This window comes from Hakea prostrata, chromosome 3, assembly GCF_041222555.1.
Source record: "Hakea prostrata isolate BN-2017 chromosome 3, UWA_Hpros_2, whole genome shotgun sequence".
NCBI classification, from domain to species: Eukaryota; Viridiplantae; Streptophyta; class Magnoliopsida; order Proteales; family Proteaceae; genus Hakea; species Hakea prostrata.
Genome location: NC_142602.1, coordinates 12,584,928 through 12,610,839, shown reverse-complemented (window position 1 = coordinate 12,610,839; position 25,912 = coordinate 12,584,928). Strand labels below are relative to the sequence as shown.

Below are 25,912 nucleotides of genomic sequence, written 5' to 3'. Positions count from 1 at the left end.
AACGATGATTTTATTTTAATTTTGTTTTAGTGAAGAGGTCGTAGGTTCGACTCTTGCTAATGCATATTAATATCTCCATCCCCAGCTTTATAAAGCCTCTTTAGTACCCAATTTTTTTTTGTTTTAAGTACAAGAATATTTTATTATTTTAATGATGTCATGGTACAATAAAGTAAGCTTGTCAATTCTGTAAAGGACCGGTAATTCTCTACGGTACGGTACGTTAATGTACCAAATTTAAAAACTTCATACCGAAATTGTACCTTACTAAATTTATATGACAGCATTAAAAAGGTATTTTTTTCAACAATTTGATACAATTTTGGTATAAAATGAGTATGAGAAAAACAACACGGTTCGATATATGGTACTGTATAATTTTGGTATGAAAAAACTCATTCTTCTAATCTTAAAATTTGTAATGTTCCCACGATAAACTAACGTATTCAAGCATATTAACGTTATTATTTTCTAATACCCTTTTTTTCTGTTCCTAAAAACCAGCAACTACAAAATCGGGTAAGAAAGGAAAGTGGTAAGAAATAAAATTTTGTAGTTGAAATACGGTTTTCAGCTCATGGGCTATACTAAATCTGTATTTTTCAAGAATAATGTCGAGATAGATTGGGCCCAACCCAACTTAGATTAAGGGTGTGAAATTTGGTACAATATTTCGATATATAGTACAATTTTGATATATAGTAATTCAATATAATATTCGACACATACTAACAATATACTACCTAAAACCAAAACCATATCACATCGAATTCCAATAAACAGTTTCCATATATACCATACTGAATTTGAAAACAATGCAACTAGTACACAATTGACACCCTTATAAGAAAGTTCATTATAATATTACGAGGAGAACTAAGCCCATTCGCTAAGAGAGGAACGATCACTAATGACTGATCATATCCCACTTCTTCAATGATCAGTTTTAATACAATCCCTCCAGACTTCAAATGAGGTTTCATAATTAAATGGCACATGGTTTAAGTGATCAAGGGTTCACCCAACAAAGAAATTTGTATACTTAAAAGCGTGAAGAAACATTTTACCAAAAACAAAGAAGGGAGAAAAAAAGGAAGAAAGAAATAAAGAGTACAGGAAACTACTAACCAGATCCCTGTTACAACCAATACAAAGGTTACCAAGTAGCTAAACAGCTCTGAAATGCTAGAATAGATCAAAATACATGACAAATCTAACCTGCCATCTTCCCAAATACATTGCTAAAAGAAGCAGTTGAAATAGTGTATTATGTTTCTTTTTTTCTCCCCGAAAACACTGCAACAAACGTGATGAAAGTAACAAATGTTAAGCTTGTTATATCAAGATTGTAAGGATTACCTTTCAGGTGGAAGCTAAATCACTGATAGCTTGATCTGTACTTGTGAGATATTTAGCAGCAAATATTACCAAAGAACTAACAATACCAATTATAGCTGTACCCATGAGATTCTTCGTAGAGTTGCTTTTCCGTTTGGTAGATGATCCAACCTCATCAGAAAATCTCAATGACTGATTGTTCTTAAATGATGAGTATTTGATGACATCTGCTTTGGTTAATGCTGGTCTCAACGAATTCTTTACAATCTGAAAATGACTGTTAGACACAACAGCAGCGGAGATGTCTTCACGTAGAGCCACCATACCTGCTTCCCTACACAAGCCCTCCAATTCAGCCCCTGTAAATAGCTCAGTATCTTCTGCTATTTGTCTGAGATCGACATCATCTGATATCTTCATGTTGCGTGTATGCACGAGAAGTATCTCATGGCGGGCTTCTAAATCTGGTGGTGGTACATAGAGCACCTACATGTTTAAACAGACCATGTGTTTATGGTTATGCACCCATAACTAGTCTCACTTCGATTAACTGAAGCTCACTCTAATAAACTCTGTAAATAACAAGGAAATAAGAAAGGAGGGGTGGGGTTTGCCGGTTCGGGGGAGGAAACCTCTCTAACAACAAAATTCTAATATTAAAATTTGAACATCTTATTTCCTCAATGCAGGATAGATCACCAAGGGTTCTCTCCCACCAGTCACTTGACTATGCCCTGAAACTGCATGTAATAAAGGATTCTACTACATCAGGGGGTTAATTGTCACATAAGATTATGTCACATCCTGGTCTGAATCTGATCCTAGAGCCAAGAAGTCAAGATTCTCAAGAACACAACTAAAAGAATACTGAACCATAGTGTAAATTAGCTCATGTAGCTGGCTATGAGTGATATGGTTAACCAACTGACTGGACCAAAAAGTGTAAAATGCTTAATGGTGGCCACCTACTTCACATCCTATCCCCCTTCATACAAATTCGATTCCATACCTAATTTGGTAAGGGTGGGCGATAAATGAGAGATTCTCCATATCTGAATCCCTTTTTCTCTTCCTTATTTGGCACCAATGTTACTTCAACATGCAGATGACTACACTTTCACATTATAGAATTGGTATGCTATCACATTTGAAGTTCTTAATGTCAAGTTCCACGTCTTGATAATTAACAAGCTGATGCAGATTGATTCCATGTACTAGAGAACCTGCAAAGTTCAATTAAAGGATGTTCCACCCATAAATATGGACCAACCCTTGATGCCACCAGCTAAGCTGGTCCCCACACACCCCCACCCCCACACACACACTTACTTTTTGGTGATGCCTTTGTTTTGGCAGATGAGACACAAGTTGGGGACTTGGGACTAATACCAAATTAGAATCCTAGAGAACAACTTTGAAATCAAAAGGCTTTGTAGAATGAGGACAAACTATCAGGTATGTAAATTTGATTGTGATTGGATAGATGATGGAATGGTGAAATTTGATGAAAAGGAAATTCCACAAAGTGATTATTTTAGGTATCTTGGCTCAATCATAAATAAAAAATGTGATATAGAGGATGATGTTTCCAAATAATTAAAATAGGGTAAAAGAAGTGGAGAGGTGCATTTAGGTCTTTTGTGATCAACATGTTCCTTTAAAGCTCAAAAGAAAATTCTATAGGATCGTCATACGACCAGCTATGATGTACGGTGCAAAGTGTTGGGCTGTTAAGAAACATCACATAGATAAACTCAATGCAACAAAAATGAGGATATTAAGATGGATGAGTGACAAAAGTAGGAAGGATAAAGTAAGAAATCCTATTAGAGCTGGTTTGTGAGCAACTCGGATAAATCATAAGCTTTGAAAAGTCGATAGGTGGCATGGCCACTTTCAACGAAGGCCCTTGAATGCCCCTAACCAGATAAATAATATAATCCAGATTGAAGGAATTAGAAAATAGCAGAACTAAGATAACCTTCAAAGAAGTGGTGAGAAAGGATATGCATAGCTTAGGCCTTGTATCTAGTATGGCATTAAAAGAGCTCATTGGAAGGCAAGAATCCATGTAACCGACACCATTTAGTTCTCCCAAAACTAGATTTTGGGGGGTTCGTTTAGCCTAGACAGCAAGCATAATTCTTCCTTGATCTACTACAGGGTTTGATTGGAGCTTCTAGAAGAATCAAGTTCCGTTTATTCATGTCCGTTTGGTTTTCCTTTTGGTCCAAGTAAAAGTTCAAATTCTTATAAGGTTATAACACAAGTATCAACTGTTATTACTCTTTTGATTCAATGCTTGAGCCAATATAACATAATGGACCCAAGAGGCGCTCAGCATGATTTAAAAGATTATTGTTGTTTGCTTCATGCATTCTATGGTCATGTAAGAGGCTAAGGTGAGATACTTTACAGGGAGAGAGTCCCAGGGTGAGATAGTCATCCCATCCGCGCCCCCGAAAAAAAAAAAATTTCTCTCCAGCGTGTTCTTCCTTCTTTTCCATTTGCTGTTTGACTTACTGGATTCAAATGAGGCCAACAGAAGCCTATTTTGAAGCTCTGATTGTTCCTAAAGTCTCCAATAAGTCCCTCACAGTTGCAGACATAACGCCTGATCCAAGGGATTATCTCAATCTTGTGGCTGGAGTTTCTATTTCCTACTGCTGATTCTACGCCACCTTGATGCCATTGAAGATGATATTCTAAGGTTCAATTCATCCCCCAGAGATCCTGCTGAAAAGCAAGGAGACCTAGAACTGAGGCCTGCTGGGGCTATAATCAGAAATCAATATACCTGTACCTGTGGCTGGCCTGGTCTTCAAGTTTCCCTGTTGATTAGATCCGGTAATCTATTTGACCCTACTTTTGCAGCTATTGTGCTGGCTAGATCTGGTTGTCTATACAAAGTTTATACTTTTGTTGTCCAATGGCATAGCCATCAGCTGTGCCTGAGTTGGTTTCTATTTAGGACTAGTATAAGATTTTTATATATGACATGCACAGGTTACAACCTCCCCCCCCCCCCCCCCCCCCCCCCCCAAAAAAAAAAAAAAAAGAGAGAAGAAAAGCCTTTCTTCCCCTGTTAGTGAGGGTATCCAGGCCTATGCAAGGCCCAGTGAGTCAGTGACATTCAAGGACCTAAGTGAAGCAAACCAAATCCAAGGTAAGTGGCAAGCAGCAAGAAGAGTTGGAACACAGGTTGTAATGGGGGACAGAATAGAGTAGAAAGAAGGATAAAGAAGTAAAGGGGAAAAAGGGAGAATCTAAGAAGAATTAGTCTTGAAGAAGAGGAAGAGGGAGAATCTAAGAAGAATTAGTCTTGAAGAAGGGGAAGAGGGAGAAGAAATTCGTACGAAGAAGAAGAGGAGGTGGAGGAGGGGGGGCTGCTGCAAATGCACAAAGCTAAAGCTTCAATTCATATATTTTCATTCCATCCTCAATAAGCTGATTACAAGTGTTTAAATAACAAAACAAACATACTTGATACGAAAACAACTATAATAGGACTCTTGGTAATTTAAAACTAACAAAAGACTGATCCTACTAGGACTCTTGGGAATTTAAAACTAACTAAAACTTATCCTAGATATCCTACCCAAATAAAAACTTTGATTACATGATTATCCCAATAATAAATAAAAAAATTCTAAATTATCTCTAGAACTCCCACAAAAAAACAGTTCCTATTTTATCTCCTTGCAAGCTGGAGTTTGGGCCCACCAAATTTGAATCTATTTCCATGCAACCTGGACTTGGGGCTCACCAAATATGAAATTATCATCTAGGTTACTGTTCATACTACTGTAGCATGAACAGTAACTACTGGTTGTGCTGCATCAGGTTGCCTGTTGATTTAGACCAGCACCATGCTCACTCGGTTATCCTCTTGGAGTATATCCAGAGTTTGAAAAGTCAGGTGCATCCAATACATGTATATGTGGCCACATCCAACCTAGCGAAGCCATGTAACTATGACTGTACCCATTGGTATTCTATCAGTCTGATCAGAATGAACTGCCCAGTACCAAATCAGGAGTGACATGCCACTGGGTTCTACAGCATTAACAACTACAGCAATTAACAATTTATCCAAGGACTTCCAAACAAAAAAGAAAGGGATGACAACTAAGCTGAGTATTAGAGGTATAGGTAGTGAGACAAGAAGTAGAATCCATACTAGATCAAAGCGACCAGGCCGCATCAGCGCAGCATCAATTGCACGGGGGCGATTTGTCGCAGCCAAAACAAGAATTCCCTGCAAAACATGGAAAAGAAACACAAATTGCAAGATGGAAGCAACGCTTATCTTGAGGTCTTGTTAAGTTGTTTTCATCTTGTCCTAAAACAGATGGGTGATACCATAACATGCAGAAATAGAATACTTACCTTGGCTTGTTCCAGACCATCCATTTCAGTCAGTAAAGTAGAAAGAAGTCTCTCTGCCACTGTAGCATTGCTGCTCGAACTACCACCTCTAACACAAAGGAAAGCAACAAAAAGAACCAAGATCAATTAGCTCAAGTTCAAGAGGTAAAATGATATGGAAGCCAACCAAACAGGTCAAGTAGAAAAACAAAGTAAAACTTGCAATAAATTCCAATTCTCAGAATATGAAAACAACCAATTACATGTCAGTGTGTATAGAAGCCTAATACTAAACACTAAACAGTCATTAAAACATTATGATGCACGTGGGGTACCTTAGGGTCCCGAACTTGGAATGGGCTGAAATTCAACCAATCACTCCGAAATGAGCCCGGGAAAAAGACTCACAGCTCTGCGGCGACCGATATTTTTTTTTGCGTTTTGAGGGGGCCTAGGGCATTTTTCTGTTTTCAGTGGCTTTTTCATAATTTTGCTATTTTTGTTTTAGCTTTGTTTATGGTTATTTGGAACCCTATAAAACCGTGTTTTATGCTTCTTTTGTGGGCAGCTGAATATTGTTCTTCTTGTTAAGCACTTTTGAGAGTATGGGTTTCTCTGTTATCAATCCAATTTTCTGTTTGGCTTCATTTCTTTGTCGTTTGGCATCATTATGTCTGACACATGAGTATTCAATCTAGGAAGAAACATAATTCTTGAAAGCATCCAGTTAAAGTTGGAACCATAACCAGCAATATGAGAAAGTTCAGAACAATAAGTTGACATTTATATACAACTCATCAAAGCCCTACCCAATTAAATGGGAACAGTTACATGAATCCCCCTTTTTTTTTTTCCAGCATTCAACTCTAAGGTCATATTAGTAGTTAAGTAAATGACACACATATCTTTATTTCACTGGCATAAATAAAAAATTACCAGAAGATGCATTGCATAACGTTTAAATTGCTAAGAAGAATTCCCACTGGCAGACAGCCCTTAACTAAATAAACACTTTTGACAAGTGAATTACAAGAACAGGGAGAACAAAGGCAGTAATGGAGGAATAGACTTTGAATTTAACGAAAAAAAGAAAATCTTGGTAGAAGAGGGGGATGGGGTAAGAAAGATTCAGAATCCTTGCTTCTTTTCTCCATATTCCATCATTCATCCCCCCCCCCTCAAAGAGGCTGCAGCAGCTCATCTAAAAGAAAATAAAAAGAAATGCAAAAAGAAAGAAACTACACCTGTAAAGAAACTGAAATAAAAAGTGAATTGAGGGCTGGCAGGGCATGGGCTTGGGCATAGGCTTGATCCTGAGAAGGTGTATTTAGAATATCTAATTGGGCCTGGGCTTAGGCTAGTAGGAACTAGGAAGAACCCCCAAATGTCCTACATCAGCCACCCCTTGCTTTGAAAATGCTGGACCTTGAGTATGAATAAACCCAGGAAAACCAGTCCATATGATGCTGCTCAAATATTCACAAGGGATAAAAATCTTAAAGCTACCCTGCGCTGAATAATGTCAAATGAATGTTGAAGCCATAGGCATTACTACAGTAGCATCTCTGGTGTTGTTTGTCATTCCAACTTGAGATAAGATAGACTAAGATGGAACAATTAATTCTTGCAATCATATCGGTAGAGAGGTTCGATGGATCTTACAGCATGAAGAATGGTTGTCAAGGCAACAAAGGGGATTTTGGGGGGCAACACAACCATATGTTTTTTTATTAAGCCAAAAAACATCCACTTTGGTCAATAAATGTGGCATGCTCAGTGATGACTCGGTACACCTTAAACTAAAGTACTACACTTTTTTATTGTTTTTGTTTTTTCAGAAAACTGATTTCTACATGCTCCATTTTATGTTTTTTTCTTTTAGGATCCCTTTCCCCCCAGCCCCATCATCTTCTACTTATTCTGTCCCCCCCCCCCCCCCAAAACCCTCCTCCTGTCATTTTTTGTCATCATACTGTGAATTGTAAATCTGTGATTTAAGTCTTTAGTAGCCCTTTTTTGTCTTTTATATTTACAATTCTATTTTACATGTCATCATGTTGTGAATTGTAAACCTGTGACATAAGTCTTTAACAACCCTTTTCTTCTTTTATTTATTGTAAATCCATGTTTTAAGTCTTTAACAGCCTTTTCCCCCCTGTTAGTCATAAATCTGTTTTATATGACACTGCAATTCTTTAGCCATTAGACTATTACTAATAAATATAATTGATATTTAAGGAAAATAATATTTGGACGCAATTTATACTGCGTAGACAATGCATAAGTAGAGATCCAGAGCTTGGAACACCTAGCAATTTGAGAACTATGGTATGGAGAATAAGGTAGTTGTTGTCCTTGTACATGGGGACATTGGAGTTTAGCTTGGAGTTTACACAACAGGGAAAGGAACAAGATAAGGGAAGTTAGATAGGAAAATGAAAATGAGAGGAAGAGAGACTGAAAGGGAAAAGAATCCAATAGAATAGAAGTAGCAGAATTTGAGATTTAAAGAAGGGCTTGGGCCTGTGATGGCATCTCCTGGAGTGTATCTAATTGAGCATGGGCTAAGGCTGGTAGGAGCCTCCAAAACCTAAAAAACTCCAGAAGCAAGTGGGGCTGCTTCTTGCACCAGATTATATGCAAGAATCTCTCTCAAATATTCTTTTCGTCAAAAAGAAAAGAGCAGAAACAGAACCAGATGTGTTAAACAGATCACATAAATTATCAGGGATTCTAATAATCACAGTATTATTTATTAAAGGTTATGCAATAGATGCAACTTGACGAAAAATATGAAGGATATCAAATTAATTTCAATCCTACTAATTTGCCACCATGAGTCGCAATACTGTTCAATAATAAAGATTGTTCCTTTAGTAAGGAAGGACAAAAAAATATAAAAAATAGCCAGAATAGAACGACTAGGAAGAAGTACAATTTTTTCTGAATGTTTCACCAATCAATAAGAAAAAAGGGCCTGAACAACCAGTGATCTTCAACCGGCAACAGTGTGAATCATGATTCTATTGAGAACAAAAGGTTGGCCACTCACCGTTTGGCAGCAAGGACATCAACCTCATCGAAGAATATGATACTTGGTGCTGCAAGGCGAGCTCTTTGAAATGTATTACGTAACAGTGCTTCTCCTTCGCCGACATACATTGAGTACAATTCTGCACCACTGATACATAGTTTATGAAATTTTAAGACGTGCATGCCTAACAAGCTTTATTTATGAAGCCTCACAACAGTTGAGCGTCCAAAAATTTTGAGATAATTCGTTGGATCCAATTATTGCATGAGAAAGGGGAGTGCAAAAATAGCTTTATCCATGGGGAAAACCCGACAGATGAAGTCACAGGCAAGGGTATGTGCAAAACCTCTTTTCTGGAGGAAAGCTGGGCATAACAACTTAGAAAGCGCTTCATCAATGAACTTCAAAACCATTACCAGAAAAGAAATCAAGAGTTAGAATTAAGAGATTTATCCAGTAAGTCATGAAGCACCAAATCACCAGCACCCACTCTGTTCTAATGTAGCAAAAAGAACAAGCAATAAAGTGATCCTTGTAGGTGTTTACTAGCTATTTTAATGAACTTACTTATTGGCTTCTTTTTCCATTTCACCAAGTGGTATCTGTCTAAAGTTCTTCGTTCTTATTGGCATATACAATTCCAAGTTCAACTTCTTTTCCTACTTGAAACTCTCTGCTCTTTATGTGATGGTCCAAGAGGAATACCAAAAGATCTCAAATAAAGAAAAAAAGTCTTCCTCAAAATCAGCATTCAATCATAAGATTGGTTAACTATGTGGTCTTTTTATGGCATTACTAAATTGTAGTACTCTAAAATAATGTAGATCCATCAATTTTACGAAATAAATCAATTAACTTATAAATAAGTAAATCACTGAAAATAATTATAGAAAAAGAAGCTAGTATTTATGCAAATTTGAGTAACTGCAAATCATAGACCACACTGAAAAAGGGTCCATCACATTCAACACTAGTAAATGATCCACATGAAAAAGTTACATGCATTAACAAAGCTAAGAGATCCAGTACACAAGGAGTAGGGCCGATATAGACAGCCCCAAGAACCTGACCATCATATTTTCATAGTTTGTTCTTCTGTCTTGTTTCTATTGTTAACAGGTTGGTTCTGATACTTTAAGCCAGATATATTCCAACCTAGAAAATATGGTGCCTCCAAACCTTTTGCACGGAATTATGTGCACACAAAAGCTAACTTTATTACAGAAGCCATAATGATGTCACTGTGACTAGCATTATAAAGTTCATTTTGATTTTTAAATGGAATAAACATTGAAGGGAACAAAAGTTACAAATGTAGTTACCTCAAAGAAAAAAATGAAGCTTGGGCTGCATGAGCTGCAGCTTTAGCAAGAGTAGTTTTTGAGCATCCTGGAGGTCCATGGAGAAGTACTCCACATATTGGAGATATTCCCAATCTTGCAAATGCATCAGCATGTTTAATAGGCCATTCAACAGCTTGCTGAAGCTTTTTCTGTTCAGTGAATCATTATTAGAGGCCATTGAAAAATTTGGGAATCCGAATAAGCATCCAATACAGACCTTCAGATCTTTTAATCCTCCAATATCATCCCAGAAGACTTTAGGGATTTCCACAGTTACACCTCTTGTTATGCTTGGACCAACAACAGATTTAGCCTGCTTCCAATCATCCATTGTCAAACTGCATAAGCCACCATCTTTACATATATTTGGAGATCTACGTACTGCTGACATTGCAGCCTCCCGACATAAAGCTTCCAAATCAGCACCAACATACCCATTGCATGATGCAGATATAGCTTGTAGATCAACACTGGCATTTAAAGGGAGTTTCTTTGAAAATAGCTGTGCTAGACGAAATAAAATATTGTTAGAAGACTCCTAAGTGTCAAGAGTTGCCATATAAAGGTTCCAAGTAGATAGCTGCATTACACCATGTGATTTACAAAAGGAATTTCATTGGACCATGCATATGGTAGCTCACCGTGTTAGTAAAATGTTTTTTTCTGGATGTACTGAAAATTTCATAAGGACTTGATCATACCTTCAGGATCTGAAGCCGCTCTTCTTCATTAGGTGGCTTGACTTCAATCTCAGCATCAAAACGCCCAGACCTTCGCAACGCTGGGTCAATTGCATCCGCCCTTCATATGCGAACAGAAAAAGATTAATATAGCTGAGTGAATGACTTTTATTAATCTTTGTAAATGACTTCAATAGTAGATTCAAAACAAAAAGAAGAATCTCAATGTGATAATGACTACATTGATTGCTTGTCTATACAGAGATCATATGTAGCACAAATGATCATTTATTGAATAATGGATTTGACTAGTATACCTACAACAATGAGCCTTATCCCAAGTAAATGGGGTTGGCTACATGGATCCTTGCTTCCAATCTGCTCTATTTAAGGCCAAACTAGATAGAAGGTCTACGCTATGCATATCCTTTCTCACTTCTCTCAGGGTTATTTTTAACAAGGTTATTTTTAGTCAGCCTTATGTGAACCAGACCCAGGGCCACTCCAGGGCTGAAACAGGGGCTATGGTGGCAGCCCAGCACCCCACAGCCCTCAAGGAAATTTTGCGTAAAGTAGGGGCATTTTGGTAATTTTGGACTGTTCTAGTTAGGTCCAAGTAGGGTTAGATGGATTCGGCATGTTAGTAGGAGTCTAACTCTAGTTTTGTTTTGGTATTTGATTTAGTTTTGGTCCAAATATGAAAGAGTCCTACTTAGAGAGGGATTCCTTTAGTAGTCAAAGTTCTACTGGGAAACTAGTCCTACTCATGTTGTGTAATTTGAATCATCCTAGGATGAGTTGAGAGTCCTTAGTAGAATCAGTCATAAGTCAAGAAGAAGTCCTACTTTGATTTGCTTTCTGTTAGTTTGAGAAAGAGTAAGGTGAAGAATGAGGGAGAGGGGAAGATGGAAGCCACGACTTAGTTGTGGAGGCTCAGATTTAACTTGTGAACTCTCCTCAAAATAACTTCACTATACAACAACAACAACAACAACAATAAGCCTTTTCCCAACTAAATGGGGTCGGCTACATGGATTCTTGCCCTCCAATCGATTCTGTTCAAGGCCATGCTAAATACAAGGCCTAAGCTATACATATCCTTTCTCACCACTTCTCCTAAGGTTATCTTAGGTCTACCCCTAGCTCTTCTAGTTCCTTCAATATGGATTATATCACTCTCGAGCAGGAGCATTTATAGGTCTCCGTTGAACGGGGGCCACCTCAAACGACTTTCTAAGCTTATCACTATGGGAGCAACTCCCGACCAACCTAATATGATCGTCTTATCTTATCCATCCTAGTTTTGCCACTCATCCATCTTAGCATTCTCATCTGCACACGAGTTTATCTATATGATTCTTTAACAGCCCAACACGCACCGACATCATAGCGGTCGGACAACGGTCCTATAAAATTTTCCTTTAAGCTTTAATGGAATACGCCGATCACATAAGACCCCGGATGCACCTCTCCACTTCATCCACCCTATTTTAATTCTTTGGGAAACCTCATCTTCTAAATCACCTCTTTTACTTATGATTGAACCTAGGTACCTAAAACAACACTCGAGGAATCTCTTTATCGTCAAGTATCACCACTCATCATCTGCCCAATCATGACTAAAGTTACAAACTAGATATTGCTTCGATCTACTAAGTTTAAAGCCTTTGATTCCAAAGCTACTCTCCATGATTCTAATTGGTATTAATCCCCACTGGGTCTCATCAATCAACACAATATCATCCAAAAGCATACACCGGGGACCCATCTTGAATGTCTTGGTTAATTCATCCATTACGGCAAATAGATATGGGCTTAAAGGACCCGAGTAGCCCAAGATCGGGAACAACGCCCCCATGTCTAACACAGCACGAACCACAACATATCCAACAACTACAAACTGCAACACCCCAGTACGCCAAAAAGCCAGGGACCTACATAAGCAGGTCAAAAAACCAAGAAGGTCCACACAACCCCAAAGTCTCCAATAAGTAAAAGCCTCGGAGACTTCCGGCAAAACCCAAAGGGAACGAGTAAGGCAACCGGGTAAATCTCCATAACACGAGGCTCACAAAAGCCTCATAGAACAACTGAAACCCAGTAAAGGAACCACAACACTTCTCCTCCAACAGGCACCGTGCTCATAACTAAAACAACAGTCAACCAAACTAGTCCAGGGCCAAGCTCTCATACCAAGGGATCACCAGGACCGTGCGCCGAGCATCCAAAGCACGGACAGAAACTACGCAATAAGCGGACACCAGGCCGGTGAAAAGTGTAATCGTCCAAACATAAGTGCTGAAGAATGCTCATAGTAAGCTAGAGAAATAGGTCATCAATATCCTCCCACAAACTAATACACCACTCCAAAACACTAATATGGTCAAGACACCACCTATCAGCATCACAAATAGACCCCTCCGGCCCAACAGTATAACCAACCCCGCCGAAAGCTACATCAACCATACCAAGACCCAACATCCAGGCCAGAAAACAGCACTAAGGCAGCGAACAACCCACCAAGCCATAAGAATGGATCCGACACCTAGAACAAGCCACCCAAACACAAGATCATACATGCAGACCCCAAAACACGGACTACTTCAAAGAAGGATAGAGTACTACCCAAACACACATTGGAAGTTACCAGACCTAGTGTCGGGACTAAGCACATACCAAGACAAAGCAGGGCAGAAGCCCGGATACCGCAACCTTGCACAACAACATCGACCCAGTAGAAAAAAAGGCAGCGTCCACGAAAGTAAAAAGACGAAGTAAGAATAAAGGTAGATCAAAAGCAGAGCAAAACCAAAAGAAACCCGCACCCCAAAACCATAACCCCAGAACACAACGACCCAAATGTCAAAAACAGATAACGAGAAAGAACCACCCAACCCAAAACAGCAGACCACAGCCACGAGGGCATATGCACAAAAAAGAACCAACAAGCGAAGAAAACAACCACTAACACCACCAATCAAAACACAAAACACATAGACCCAGAACCAAAGTAAAGCACCAAGGCACCCCACTAGTCCGAATGCAAGCTACAAACCCAAAACACAATCAAGCACCAGAGAGACCAGCCAAGAGCCAAAACACGCAGGACAGACGCACGACGGCGGGAACCGCAACAGACCGGCGAGCGACGGAGGGGACGCCCAGAACCCGCCCACACAACGGCCAAGGAGCGGGGTCGGGAGCCCAGCAAGCTTATCATATAAGGTCGAACCAGAAAAAGGTTGGAGATTCGTGCGGTGCGAGACACAAACTCACCCGGGTTGGGACCGGCAGCAAAACGGCGGAGTTAAAATAACTTCACTATATATAGGCTAATTTACAAGTCTATTCTATATAGGAAACCATCAACCAATTTCAATTGGTATAAAACTCTTAAAAACTACCACTTTTTCCTATCGAGAGTTAGCGCAAGGCACTAACTCTCGATGGATCAGTCCTTTCCTAAATTGCCCTTTCCTAACACTCCCCCTCAAGCTGGAGCATATATATTACTCATGCCCAGCCTGTTACAAATATAGGTAACCCTTGTATTCCCTAGAGCTTTGGTGAACAAATCTGTGAGTTGTTCTCCAGTCCTCACATGCTTGGGGGACATTATGCCTTGTAGTAACTTCTCACGAACAAAGTGGCAATCTACTTCAATATGCTTGGTACGTTCATGAAAGACAGGATTTGATGCTATATGAACCGCAACTTGATTATCACACCATAACTTCATTGGTGCGTCATCAATAATCCCTAATTCCTGGAGTAATTGTTTTATCCATACCACCTCGCATGTTACCTGTGCCATAGCATGATACTCAGATTCTGCGCTTGATCTCGCTACCACAGTTTGTTTCTTACTCTTCCATGATACAAGATTTCCTCCAACGAATGGCGGGTGGCGTGTAGTCGATCTTCTATCAATAGGTGATCCAGCCCAATCAGCATCAGAAAATCCTTCAACATTTCTATGTCCATGATTAGTGTAAAGAAGTCCGTGTCCTGGTGCTTTCTTAAGATACCTCAGAATTTGTATAACTGCATCCCATTGTGATGTTCGTGGGGCAGACAAAAATTGACTCACAACACTGACAGGAAAGGCAATGTCAGGTCTAGTCACAGTCAGATAATTCAGCTTCCCAACAAGCCATTTGTACTTCTCTGGATCATCAAGAATGGTTCCATCTTCTGGCATTAACTTTAAGTTACATTCCATGGGAGTGTCTATGGGTTTTGATCCCAACATTCCTGTTTTAGAAAGCAAATCCAGTACATACTTTCGTTGAGATAAGAAGATGCCCTTTGTTGATTGGGCAACTTCCAACTCCTAGAAAATACTTTAACTTGCCCAAGTCTTTGGTCTGAAATTTCTCTTGTAAATAGGTCTTTAACCTATCAATTCCTGAAGTGTCATCTCCTATAATGACAATATCATCAACATAAACTACAAGAAAGATCTTGCCTGCATCAGAGTTTTTAAAGAATACAGAGTGATCACTTTCACAACGAGTCATCCCAAATTCTATTACAACAGTAGTGAATTGTCCAAACCATGCTCGAGGTGCCTGCTTGAGACCATATAATGATTTGCGAAGGCGACAAACCTTATTCTTCTCCCCCTAAGCAACAAACCCAAGTGGTTGCTCCATATACACTTCCTCATATAGATCTCCATGAAGGAAGGCATTCTTCACATCCAACTGAAACAAGGGCCACTTGTATGTAGCAGCAAGAGAGATTAAAATTTGGATGGAAGTAAGCTTGGCAACAGGAGAAAAAGTATCAACATAATCTATGCCATAAACTTGAGCATAGCCCTTGGCAACGAGACGAGCTTTCAGGCGAGTAACAAAACCATCAGGATTAACTTTCACAGTGAATATCCACCTACAACCAATAGCTGTCTTTCCTGAGGGTAAAGGCACAAGATCCCAAGTCTGATTGTCGTCTAAGGCTTGTAATTCTTCGTTCATTGCACTGACCCACCCAAGATTAGACAAGGCTTCAAGAACATTCTTAGGAATAGGATAAGTCTCGATAGTAGATAGAGCAATAGAGAACAAAGGTTATAAAGTAGAATATGAAATAAAGTTAGAGATGGGATACTGAACACAAGAACGAGTACCCTTCTGAAGAGCAATGGGAATATCAAGGTCAGATTTGGCAGGAACGTCCGCAGGATCAACAGGCGAAGTCGGCACAGAGGTAAAGATCGTAAGTGCAGAGGGGGGAGCTAGTGGTTTTGGACGGCGCATGTATACTTTGGTGATGTTTGGCAGAGGTGGAGGTGAAAGAACTGTACCCTGTGGAAACACACTTTGAAAAATACATAGATCATTATTTAGGTTAGTTAGACTATGAGATTCAGTGGAAAAAGGAGTGGACTTAAAAAATGACACATCTACAGTAACAAAATATCTTTTTAAGTCAGAAGAATAACAACGATATCCCTTTTAAGTGCGAGAGTACCCCACAAAAATACACTTAAGTGCACGAGGATCAAGTTTAGAAAACCTTGGGCGATGATTACTAATGTAACATACACAACCAAATACGCGAGGAGGCAAAGTAAATAAGGGAGATGAAGGAAATAAGAGAGAATGAGGAATGCCACCTTTTAAGATAGATGAAGGCATCCTATTAATAAGATAACAAGCAGTTGAAACTGCATCAGCCCAAAAGGATTTAGGAACCTTCATCTCAAATAAGAGAGAACGGGTGACCTCCAATAAGTGTCTATTTTTTCTTTCTGCAACCCCATTTTGGTGAGGAGTATCGACACAAGAGGATTGGTGAAGAATCCCATTAGAAGCCATAAATTTACAAAACGGATCAGGGAAATATTATTTGGCATTATCACTACGAAACGTACGAATAGGAACACCAAATTGAGTACGAATTTCAATAACAAAATTGCAAAATATGTCAAATAATTCTGAACGATTTTTCATTAAATAAAGCCAAGTGAATCCTGAAAAGTCATCCACAAATGTAACAAAGTATCTGTAACCTAAAGTAGAACTAATAAGACAGGGTCCCCACACATCAGAATGAATTAGAGAGAAAGGGTGGTCTAATCTGATATTTATATGAGGAAAACTCACACGATGAAGTTTTCCAAATTGACAAGACTCACAATCCAACTTTGAAAGAGAATGAAAACTTTTATCTACCAATTTTAGGTTTTCCAGAGAGGGGTGCCCCAACCGACAATGTATTTGATGGGGGATGGAAATACTAGAACAAGCAGTAGAGGATATCTCCTCGAATAAATACAACCCCCCAAACATACGGCCTCTACCAAGCATCTTCTTCATTGTAAGATCCTGAAATAAACAATATCCAGGAAAGAATTTCACCAAACAGTTTTTAGTGGAAGTAAATTTATAAACAGATAATAAGTTAAATGGCAAATTAGGTACGTAAAGAACTGAGGGTAGGGTAATGGATGGAGTGAGTTGAACTATACCCACTCCTTTAACATTGATATGAGAGCCATCAGCAAGTGTAACCAAAGAGGATGATGGAACAAAAGAGGAAAATATACCTGTAGCCCCGGTCATATGATCAGAAGCTCCTGAATCAATGGTCCATGGGCGAGATGTGGTTGAAAGGCAAGGAATAGCATTACCTGTCTGAACAAGGGTGGCAGTGGCTGATTGTGGTTGAGTGGCCTGAAACTAAGTGAAACGAATATAATCTTCCTCAGTCATCTTTACAGTCTTACCCTCAAGATGAAGATTAGTAGTTGTAGACGCTGATTCAGAGGTGATAATTGCATTCGCCATGTGGGGAAGCTTCCCATGAAGCTTCCAACAATATCGTTGAATATGTCATGAACGACCACAATGATGACAAGTCTTAACTTGTCTTGGACTGTCAGTAGAGTTGTGTGAACCTGGATATTTTCCAGTATTATTTCCTTGAGTTCGTCCTATATTCGGTCCACTAGGGGCTATCCTCCATAAGTGCCTCGAGAAACTGTTGCCAAAGCTGAATTTTCTATAGAGTTATTGGTACTCTCCCTAGCAACACGAAGAACTCTTGAAAATGTTTCAACTAACGTGGGTATATGATCACTACCAAGAATTTGTGCTCTAACTACCTCAAACTCCTTTCCAAGACCTCCCAAGAAACCCATAACAACTAATTGTTCTCTTTGATTTTGCATAGTTTTGACATCAGAGGAGATAGGTAGAATAGAGTTTAGTTCTTCATACATTCTTTTAAAATCTGCAAAATATTGGGTAATATCTCTACCTTTCCTATCTACTCGATAAAATTCTTGGGACAATTCATACATTCTAGCTTGATTATTCTGACCAAAATACAACACATTCAAATACTCCCATAATTCCTTCACAATTTGTAAATGAGTAACCAAATCTATAATATTATCGGCCAAGGAATTAAACATCTGCCCAAGTATTCGTGCATCAACAATTGCCCAAGTATCATCATCTTTAGGTACACTCTTAGTCAAATGATCTCCAGTAAGAACAATTTTAACTATAGCCCTCCATTGGTGGAAATTTGATACACCCTCCAATTTCTTCTCAGTTAACCGATGAGAGGATGAAGAAATAATTTCAATCATAGTATTTTTACTTGAAGTTTCTCCCATATCCAAACACAATTAAAATCAAATCCCAAAAATCAGAATCAGAAATTGAAACCAGAATCAGAATTATTCCCAGATTAATCCCAGAATCAGATTAATCTCATAAACATAAATAAACCAACTTGACCACTTGAACCAACTTAAAACCAAACCAAACCAGAAAACTTAGAACCAATCTTAAAACCAAACCAGAAACTTTGCTCACGGAGTCATAACCAGAAATTTCAGACGATCGATCGCAAACTCTTCTCTTTCTCGAAGTCTCTCTCTTTCTCACTCTCCCTTTCTGATCTAAAGCATAGGTGAAAACTCCAACTTGTTTCTCACCCACGGCTAGCACCAGCGACGGCTGCTTCTTCTCTTAAGAAGCAGATGACAGACATTCTCAACCCTAAACAGATCGCCGACTTGTTTCCCACCCACAGCCAGCACCAGCGACGGCTGCTTCTTCTCCTAAGAAGCAGATTCGACAGACACTCTTCCTCAGCCCCAAATCATAAAACGAAAAGTATCTCAGTAAATCGCAGTTTTATTCATACCTGAAAAATGCAGATTCGACATCAATCGTGGCAACGATCTTGAGAAGAGGTCATCGCACAGCTCGGTTTGGGCATTCTCTTGCACCGATCTTCAACAAAGACAAGCTGCATCAATCTTCAAATAGAAATCACCAACAAGTGTAGCGTAAGGTGCTGCATATCTCTAATTTCTAGAAACAACTCTCACACCATGTACAGTTTCTTTTGTTTCTATAGAATCAATTGTTTGTACTAGTAAGTAGTAATTCTTAGAATCAAAAGGAATAAGAGGACCTACAGCTCTGATACCATGTTAGTTTGAGAAAGAGTAAGGTGAAGAATGAGGGAGAGGGGAAGATGGAAGCCACGACTTAGTTGTGGAGGCTCAGATTTAACTTGTGAGCTCTCCTCAAAATAACTTCACTATATATAGGCTAATTTACAAGTCTATTCTATATAAGAAACCATCAACCAATTTCAATTGGTATAAAACTCTTAATTATTGCCACTTTTTCCTATCGAGAGTTAGCGCAAGGCACTAACTCTCGATGGATCAGTCCTTTCCTAAATTGCCCTTTCCTAACACTTTCTAATTTTGAGTCCTAGTTTGATTTGATTTCTAATTTTGAGTCCTAATTAGATTTGCTTTCTACTTTGAATCCATGTTTGATTTGCTTTCTAATGTTGATTCCTAGTATGAATCCTTCATGTAAGACTATAAATATAGCGCTTTGCTTGCAAAGAAGCCAGCTTAAAATTATTGAATAAACTTGAGTTGAAGGAGAATTGATTGAGTGATGCGAATCAAGTGACAACACCAAGGGATCAGTTGCTTTTACCAATTGGACCAATTACAAGAACACGGGCTCAAGTCATTTAAAGATATAATTAATGGGCTCGTTCAAGAAATCAAATCGTATTCAAGTCTGAAGATGGTGGGCCCAAACAATGACCATAACTTACTCCATTTGATTCAAGTCATTGATGGGGTTCCTCAAGGCTAATATTGAGGATTAAGATAAATTGTTGTTTTATTGGACGTGCATAAAGTCAAATCGTCACTATTTTGGTAAGGACAAGTTGCTTCCTATTTGATATTTGACCGTTATTTGTCCAGTATTAGACCATTATGGTATTCTTTGTTTCTTTTTATTGACAAATGAGTCTACAAATAAAGGCCATGAGCTCACTATTGTAACACTAGTTTTATGATAATAAATTCTGAGGTGTTTCCTCTTGAATTCTTTTGAAAGAATTTCCTTTTATGAACTTATCAAGTCTTCGACTTGTGGCATTCCCTCCCCATACCTTTGGTTCATGGCTCTTTACGGTCATTCAGTCGAGGTCCCTCTTGTTATAATGTTGGTTCACAGTCCATCAATTTTTAAATCTGAATTTTAACTTTCTTGGGGAATATTCCAAATTATTGTTGTGGGGTCTCACAGCAGGTTGCTTGGGGTTTGGAACATTATGTTGTAGGTTTCCAAAAGGAGGCTTGCAGCTGTTGGTGCTCTTATTTTCAGGAATTTTTCAACCTTCCTTTCACCTACAAGTACTTAAATCCCCCGCCCCTGACCCTACCCTTCATATTCTTTCTCCTCCTTTTCAGCCCTTCTTCGACCCCTTCCCCCTAGCCTCCCCTACCCTAGTTCTTCTAATTCCCAAGCCCCAGCCATCACACCCCTTTCCTCCCCTTCCTGTCTTTCTTCCCCCTTGTGGCAGCCATAGTTCTTCCCAAATCCTAAACACACTAAGTCCCATTCTCCCTCCCACCTTCCAATCCCTTTTAGCTCAATCGCCCCCTCTCTTTTCCTTTCCTTAGATCCCCATTCCCCTCAAAACTCTTAAAATTTCTGCGCTTTATCTTCTTTTCCAAACCCTAGAAACCCCACCTTCTTCCACCTAGATCTCTAAAACCCTTTACCAGAATCCAATTTCCTTTTGGATTCATCATCCCCTACCCCTTCTCTACCTTCAATCCTAACCTTAAAACTAGCCACCCCTTAGAAACCCTAGAATAAGGAAACCCTAATTTTCCTAAACCCTAGACCTGGAGTTCAATTCTGAGTTTTAAATTACAGCAATGTTTAGGTTTGAACCTCAATAAACCCAACCATCTTAACTCTAACCAAACCCTATTCTTCCCTCTTCTAACCCAAAATCATTCAATACAGCCCTATACAATAACAGCAGGGTTTTAAGGAACCCTAATTGAACTGTTGGTTCAATTGAATTGACCCCGAAGACTGGCCCTCAATTTGGGGTTGTTTGCAGTTACTAACCTCCTAGTTGGCTGACAAAACAGTAAAATTTGCAGAATTGATTGCTAGATAAGGACTTATCCGCGTCCAACAAGCCAAGAGAGAAGAGAAACAGTACAAACCAAGACAGAAGAATTATTAAACTTACATATGCTAACATAATAGCAATAACAGCAAGCTTGCACACAATTCACAAAATGGATCTGCTCATTTCTAAATTTATTTAACCAACCTGTTTGTCGAGGCCACAACAACAAATTGCAAAGAAGATTTAGAAGATGGCTTGTTGGCATCCATCAGTGTGAAGAGTTGAGAAGCTACACGAATGTCCTGCTCTCTCCTGCACTAAACAAATATTTAAATTAATGCGTGGCATTGTACACCATAATAGCATCATTTCTTGTTTCAAAGCATTCCAGGACAACCAAAATATAGAAGACCTAGAAGTTGGTGCCAAACAAAAAGTTAGGCTAAGAAAGACTTAAAAGATTCCTAACTCTTACAGCTAAGAGAGAAATTTGCATGCAATGATTCTATAGTAAGGCAAAACAAGATCATCATTAAGAAAACTTATGTACCTATTGTGCCAACAAAACTTGAGACTAGGTCATCTCAAGTCTTCCATGCCAATATCTACAATTCAAATATAAAATATTGATCATACCCACATGCCTGTTGTACCAGCACCATCTTTATCCAACTTTTGCACATTCATATCATGTTTTAAGTGACATAAATAAACATTCCACTTTTACAGCTGTAAGTTTAAGCATAAGGAGCTCTTCAATTGTCAATCCCATAAGCTGAAAATTCCTCATCAAATGGTCCTAAACATCATACTGCATCTACTGCATATAAACATTTTCTACAAACCGTCACTAAAAACCACAAGCTATTAAATCCAAATCTCCTAATTGTTACAAAAGTTAAGCTGTAAGGTTCTCTTATTGGCGGCATCAATAACAATTGAAAGATGAAGCATACCACTATTTGGTAGGTAATTATTTAGAGAAACGTCCGGAAGAAGCATAAAATTGAAGGCTCAGGAATGCAAGGTACTACACTTTTGCAATAACTCTTAAAATAAAGGAGATAGTCAGCCACATACCTCGAATCACGACGTGGACAAAGTGCATCAATTTCATCAATAAAGATGACTGATGGCTTATCTGATGATGATGCATGACGTGATGCTTCTGCAAAAGCTTCTCGCATAATTCTCTCACTTTCTCCAGCATGAGCCCTATGGACAGAATGTGGACTACAGCCACAAAACAGAAGGAAAGTAGATAAAACCAACAGCAATGAATAGGGAGCCCAGTCCGCTGTCATACAGACTAGTGCATCATTCAGTACAGTTAGTAAATCTTAGAAAAAAAAACACACAAAAATATGTTTCAGGTGAGTTATAATTCAGTACCTAATGATTGTCAAGTATGCACCACATTCTCGAACAACTGCACGCACCAAGCTTGTCTGAGAAACAACAAGAGTTTATAAGTCAGTTCAATACATATTATGAAGCATTCCAAGTTTAAGAAATATCATGTAGTCACGTCCTCAGATGGTACTGAATTTATAGCATGAAAATCTTCAATGACAGAGCATCTACATCTACTTATGGTAGTCTAAAATTAAAGTCCTCAGACAGAAATCACCTAAAAGAGTAGTTTTCCAAGTATAGATGACCATGAGGGACACCTTAAGATTATCATTAAACAACAACAACAACAACAACAACAATAACAATAACAATAATAATAATAATAATAATAATAATAATAATAATAATAATAATAATAATAATAATAATAAAATTTGCTAAAATGAAAAGTAGCCTTAGTTCAACACAATCTCTCACCAACATAATAGACAATGAGAAACAGGAAATTGATAAAGTTAAGACCTGACTAGGGTAAAGAAACTGGAAAAACACATTATAGTATAGAAAAACGATTTTACTTTTCACTCACAATATTGAAGTTCAAGAGGAACAGAAATATGGCTAAAAAGAAAATCTAACAGTTCCAATATTCCACGCATTTTGATTTTTTACAAGATTCAATAGCCGAATGAAACTTGATATTAAAGACTATATGATAACAGCACATCTTAGGAGATAGTTGACACACCAAGGCATCTTATATGAAACCTTAACTGAAATGAAACTTCAAAGTGAGACCAAAGGTAATACCTTTCCAGTACCTGGAGGGCCATAAAGCAGCAAACCTCTGTGCCACTGAAGTAAAAGTCCAAAGTTTTAGACCCACATATTCAAAGTGGAGCAAATGAACACACTAAAATTCAAAAATGGGAAAAGAGAAGTAAAGAATACCTTAAGCCCAATCTTTTGAGACTCACGAGAATACTGAAGGGGATAAGTGATGAGTTCCCTGAGAGCTTCAAGAGCTTCAGCATTGCCACCAATGGCTTCCTCTGCTCTCCACTCACTAGTGCTCCCAGAACTGCTTTCCATTGAAAGCCTGAAGGTGAAGAACCCTTAAAGCTTAAAAGCCCTATTTAGAATGCCAAGAGCTAAAGCAATGCACTTCAAGACTGGAGAAACCCTGTGGTTGAGATCTCATAAGCTATCCTGGTGAGGCTTTCCATCTTCAGTGCGATTTCCAATTTTCTTTCTGTCCCATTATAAGAGAAATAGAAATTGTTTGGTTACTAGTTTACAAGATTCAGGCAGTAACACATGTATGGACACGTAGAGCCATTAAAAAGGTTACAGAAATAATACTATTCAAAACCCTGGAGCAATTAAAAACCTGAGGCTGACATGCACCACCTAATAAACAAAATAGTTGCTAGTATTATGAAAAGAAAATCTCACAGCTGAGATAAACAAATATACTATCATCTAAGTTTAAAGTATCAATATCAAGAATATTGTCGGCCAGGTAATTTTAAGAGGTGTCCTTTCATACCAGAAATCCGTATCAAACAATGCAAAAATGGATGAAAATTGTCAAAATAAACATGCAAATACACTTCGGGATAATAAACATTAAATAATGAAAATCATACACAAACACCAAGATAAAAAATATATAATGTATTTACCAGAATTGCCTTAAATAAAAATTGGTATAAATGATAAGGTTTCTTACATAGTGTAATGGTTTACAACCATGAAGAGTCTTGGATGATGCGAACAATAATGTTCTAGCACTCCTTGATTAAGTATTTAGTCCAAACATGTAAAAACCCAAGATTATATGGAATATTTAGGACTATTGGTTGAGAGTTTTCCTTCTTTTCCCATTATATTTGTATCAAGGCTGTAGACAAAAATGGTTTTATTGTGGAAAATATCAGCATGTATGAAGATGTATCAGTATGATTCAATGTATTGAGATGCATAAAACTGCATCAGCTGAGAGACATCAATATGTATTAATGCACCCATAAAACCTAATGCCGAATTTATCCATCTGTATCAGTCTTATAGTATCAGTTGATACAAAATAATGCACCCACAGAACCCAATACTAAACACATCAAAAGGTATTGGTCATCTCATATTGTATCACCCCATATCAGTTGAGACATTTCAGTTCAACCTGATACATGCCATTTAAGATAAAGGGAGAAAGGGTATCCTCGTACAATCATTGAGATGTATTGGGCTTATTGGCCAATTTGCTACAACATAGGCCGATACTTTAAACCTTGATAATATCTCCCATTAGATCTTACAGGATAATCATTTAACAACTCAAATATAAATGTATTCATAGATATTTTAGAGCTTGAGTTCTAGTAAGGTTACTCAACTAATCTTAAAAGGATCTGAATCTACTCTTTGTTTGAAGTCACCTTGGAGAACAGAGGAAGGAACCCCAGACCTACAAAGCATACCTGGAAATATATCCTTCAATTTTGGATCCTTGAAAATTGTTTCCCTAAAAGTAAAATTTTAAATAGAAAGACACGAGTTCTTCCACTGAGGTCGTCATTAAGATTCAAAACGGAGAACATCCTTACAAATTAATGGAAGAAATAAGAAGAAAGTGGCCGCCGCTAGGGATTGTTGAGGAATTGCTATTCGGAAAGGCAAGGTATGGTTTCTATAACAAATTAGTGGTTTTAATTTTTTTCATTTTTTTTATTGTACGGTTTGATTTTGAACTTTGAGTTTTTCACAAAAAGGCATTGCCAAAAATGAAACCAAAGGCATGCTCGATAAAGAACAAGGAGCATTTGAAAAGCTTCGTAAGAATACCATCATGCAGTCTTCAGAGTAGTCTAGGCCATTTTCAGCTAGGCCATAGGGCTTTATTCCAATTTAAGCGAAAAGCGTTTCTAAGGTTACTGTTTTGAGTAATCAAATAGGGCATCGACATCATTGAAGTATTCCAAATTCAGCGCCATTTGTTTCTATAGATTACTGGTTACGGTAATGAAGTAGAATTTAATTTCTGATTAAAGAATGAACCAAAATACTAGCCATTCAAGCTCCAATTATCCAAGGCGAGGGAGACTACGATAACAACAACAATCACTACAGGAAAGCAAGCAAGATGAAGACCTAGTATACCTGTTGCGATCCGGCGTTGGGGGTTCAGCACACTTGACAAACCACGATTTGATCAGGAGAAGCCACTTCCTGTCTGCTAGGGATCGTTGCTTGCAGCAAGACAGACTGAGGGTAGAGGAAGAAGAAGCGTTCCCGCTTTGAAGTTCCCGCTCATGCCCTCTGCGTTTACAAAGGTCATATATATACCATGTATCCTC

At 38.4% G+C, this 25,912-nt stretch overlaps 1 protein-coding gene across 1 annotated transcript; it reads right to left on the bottom strand.

The window, feature by feature from the left end:
- Nucleotides 1–128: 128 nt before the first annotated feature.
- On the bottom strand, nt 129–25,912 carry CDC48B (cell division cycle 48B). Its single transcript, XM_089149048.1, has 13 exons — nt 25,716–25,912; nt 23,505–23,805; nt 23,364–23,408; nt 22,590–22,645; nt 22,278–22,430; nt 21,402–21,509; nt 10,785–10,884; nt 10,301–10,585; nt 10,063–10,232; nt 8,759–8,887; nt 5,728–5,815; nt 5,519–5,596; nt 129–1,824 (listed from the first exon to the last, which is right to left on the bottom strand). The coding sequence occupies exons 2-13, from the start codon at nt 23,643–23,645 to the stop codon at nt 1,363–1,365; spliced, it is 1,815 nt and encodes a 604-aa protein (XP_089005174.1). The 5' UTR covers nt 23,646–23,805; nt 25,716–25,912; the 3' UTR covers nt 129–1,362.